General features: G+C 42.3%; 1 protein-coding gene across 1 annotated transcript; it reads right to left on the bottom strand.

The window, feature by feature from the left end:
• Positions 1-8: 8 nt before the first annotated feature.
• LOC114615931 (interferon-induced very large GTPase 1-like) lies at positions 9-1,172 on the bottom strand (the record flags this gene model as incomplete). Its single annotated transcript, XM_028761517.1, has 1 exon — positions 9-1,172. A coding segment is annotated over one exon (1,164 nt), but the record flags the coding sequence as incomplete, so codon positions are not given.
• Positions 1,173-1,175: the final 3 nt, after the last annotated feature.

Below are 1,175 nucleotides of genomic sequence, written 5' to 3'. Positions count from 1 at the left end.
TTGTCAAAAATAGCTGCTACCCACTTTAGAGGCACGTATGAAGCATCTCCATCCATTAGCTCAATGGGAATACCAGCTATCATCAGGTCTGCAGCAATTTGTGGGAGGCAGAGAAAAAGGCTATCTCTAGAGGAGGAAGTTTCTTCCAGAGCTTCATAGATCTGGGCAACTTCTCGGAGAAGGTGCTCAATTCCTAAAGTACAGTCCTGAATCTCTGTGGAGATGGCTTCTATCTGCTTCTGCCAGAGTGTCAGGGAGTTGCTCTTCTGTGCTCTTTGCTTTTCTCTTTGTACCATTAACCACAAAGATCTCTGCTTTTCATGTAACTTTTCCAGGTGTTCTATAGTCAGGTTGTCAAAAAACAGAGTCAGCCACTTCAAAAAGTAGAGTTTGTGATGGGTTTCTGAATAGCCTTGGAGGAGTTCGAGAACAGAGCGCATTAAATCATTAAGAGGAAAGGCTTTTTCCAATTGCCGACGCCGAATTATTCTTTTATCTGTTTCAATCTCACTCTTATGTTGTTCAATGCTCCGATTCCCCTTTTCTCTCAGATGATAGAACTCTTTGTCTTTCTTACACCAAAGGTGCCAAAGTTGTCCTTGAAGGGGTAGTAAATTTTCTTTTGTCTGTGATAACTTGCATTCCTCCAGGAGGGCCATTATGATCTGTGACGTTTCCTTGGCTTCCTTGCAGTCTCTCTGGTCTTCATCAATAAGGAATCCTTGTTTTCTAGCTGTCTGTGAACAGTCCTCCAAACTGAGAGCAGTATTAGAGAGCTCTAGCAAAAGTTTGATGGCGTTGGTGAGCTCCTCTGTTAATTCTGCCTCATTTCTATTCTTAATGCCAATTTTGATTCTTTTACCAGAATAATTTGCTACAGCCTTTTCTTTGTCATCAATCAAGCAGATCAAAGGTGTTGCTGACTTACAGAGGTGTTTGACAAGCTTTTTATTTTCTTCATTGATATCAGAAGCTGACATGAGGATCACAATGAGAGAAGAGACATCTTGCAGGAAGCTGAGTTGTTGTCTATGTTCCTTGGCATCTCCATGAAGATTGGTGAAGGTCAGACACTTGTCAAATAAGTCATCATCGAGGCCTCCAGGACAGAACCAGCAGATTTCTACCACTCCCTCCATCAAGAGACAGTGTTTGCTGCTTCCTCTGCAGTGTCT

The sequence above is a fragment of the Grammomys surdaster genome, unplaced genomic scaffold (assembly GCF_004785775.1).
Source record: "Grammomys surdaster isolate TR1022 unplaced genomic scaffold, NIH_TR_1.0 199755, whole genome shotgun sequence".
In the NCBI taxonomy this organism is placed as follows: Eukaryota; Metazoa; Chordata; class Mammalia; order Rodentia; family Muridae; genus Grammomys; species Grammomys surdaster.
Note: the sequence above shows the minus strand (reverse complement) of the source record. Positions and strands in the feature narration are given on the sequence as shown.